At 54.9% G+C, this 1003-nt stretch overlaps 1 protein-coding gene across 1 annotated transcript; it reads right to left on the reverse strand.

Moving 5' to 3' along the window:
* Positions 1–290: 290 nt before the first annotated feature.
* Pmar_PMAR027518 (hypothetical protein) lies at positions 291–926 on the reverse strand (the record flags this gene model as incomplete). The annotated part of the gene is made up of 4 exons (XM_002775974.1): positions 291–395; positions 426–515; positions 569–731; positions 786–926. Coding segments are annotated over 4 exons (499 nt in total), but the record flags the coding sequence as incomplete, so codon positions are not given.
* Positions 927–1003: the final 77 nt, after the last annotated feature.

Consider the following 1003-nt stretch of genomic DNA (forward strand, 5'->3'; position numbering starts at 1 on the left):
AGGAGGAGGTGCCGTTATAGGTCTTTGCTGTGCGAAAGGATTCCCCGGGCTGGACTGGACTTGTGCCGCTGCCGTATCCAACGAGGCGAAGTCGGCCGTATTCCAAATATCGTCGGCCTCGTTTCCTGCCGGGGTGCTCCACCCGCCATCAGCACTCGCCCTCTTGGGCTGCCTTGGCACTACAGGTCCTGCACGGCTAGCAGTGATGTCGCCCATCCGGCCACGTGGGGGGATCACTAAAAAACAATAACAAGATCATCATCATAAGCAACTGACCCAACCATCAGTACCAATTCCTCCCTTATCTCCTGGCCTGTCCGCATCCCAGTGTAGCATGCCCATTAACCCTTCACAGCTGTCAGTCATGGTATCCACTTGATTCGATGGACGAGCATCTGAGCCCAAGCCCTACTCTCTCCCCTCACCCATCCAGCAAGGCCTCTCACCATCATAGCCGTCATCATCGTCACTAGCATCGTCATCATCCAACTTCATATGCGCGGGATATCCTTTACCTTACCACATAGCCCAGTTGCCCAAAAAGGCGGAGCGAAGCGCATCATCCTACGCTTATCCGTAGCATCCTCCTCGGGTTCCTCATCACTAGAACTTTCTTCCTCCTTCAACTCCTCCGCTCTATTACGAGCCTCCTCCTGTTGACGAACCCACTGCTGCCTCTGCGACTCGGTCTCCTTAGCATGCCTGGCCTCTATATCTCGTAACATAGCTACCTACCAACAGGGATTAACGACCATCACCACCACCACGACCACAGCTACGCTCACCTGAGTATTGTATTCCTCCTGACTCATCGGTACCGGCGTACCCTCAGCCGTGGCCGCTCTCATTTTACCATCTGTGTCCTTCCTCATCTGCATTGCCGCGAAGACCCCTGGCGCCCCCATAGGCGCCGCAGCTGCCATCATTGCGTTATATGCTTCCCAGTTAGAAGTGTTGGACTGACAAAGCAAACACTGCTACCCTCATCACGGGCCTACCCCAC

Source organism: Perkinsus marinus (genome assembly GCF_000006405.1).
Source record: "Perkinsus marinus ATCC 50983 genomic scaffold scf_1104296955108, whole genome shotgun sequence".
Taxonomy (NCBI): domain Eukaryota; phylum Perkinsozoa; order Perkinsida; family Perkinsidae; genus Perkinsus; species Perkinsus marinus.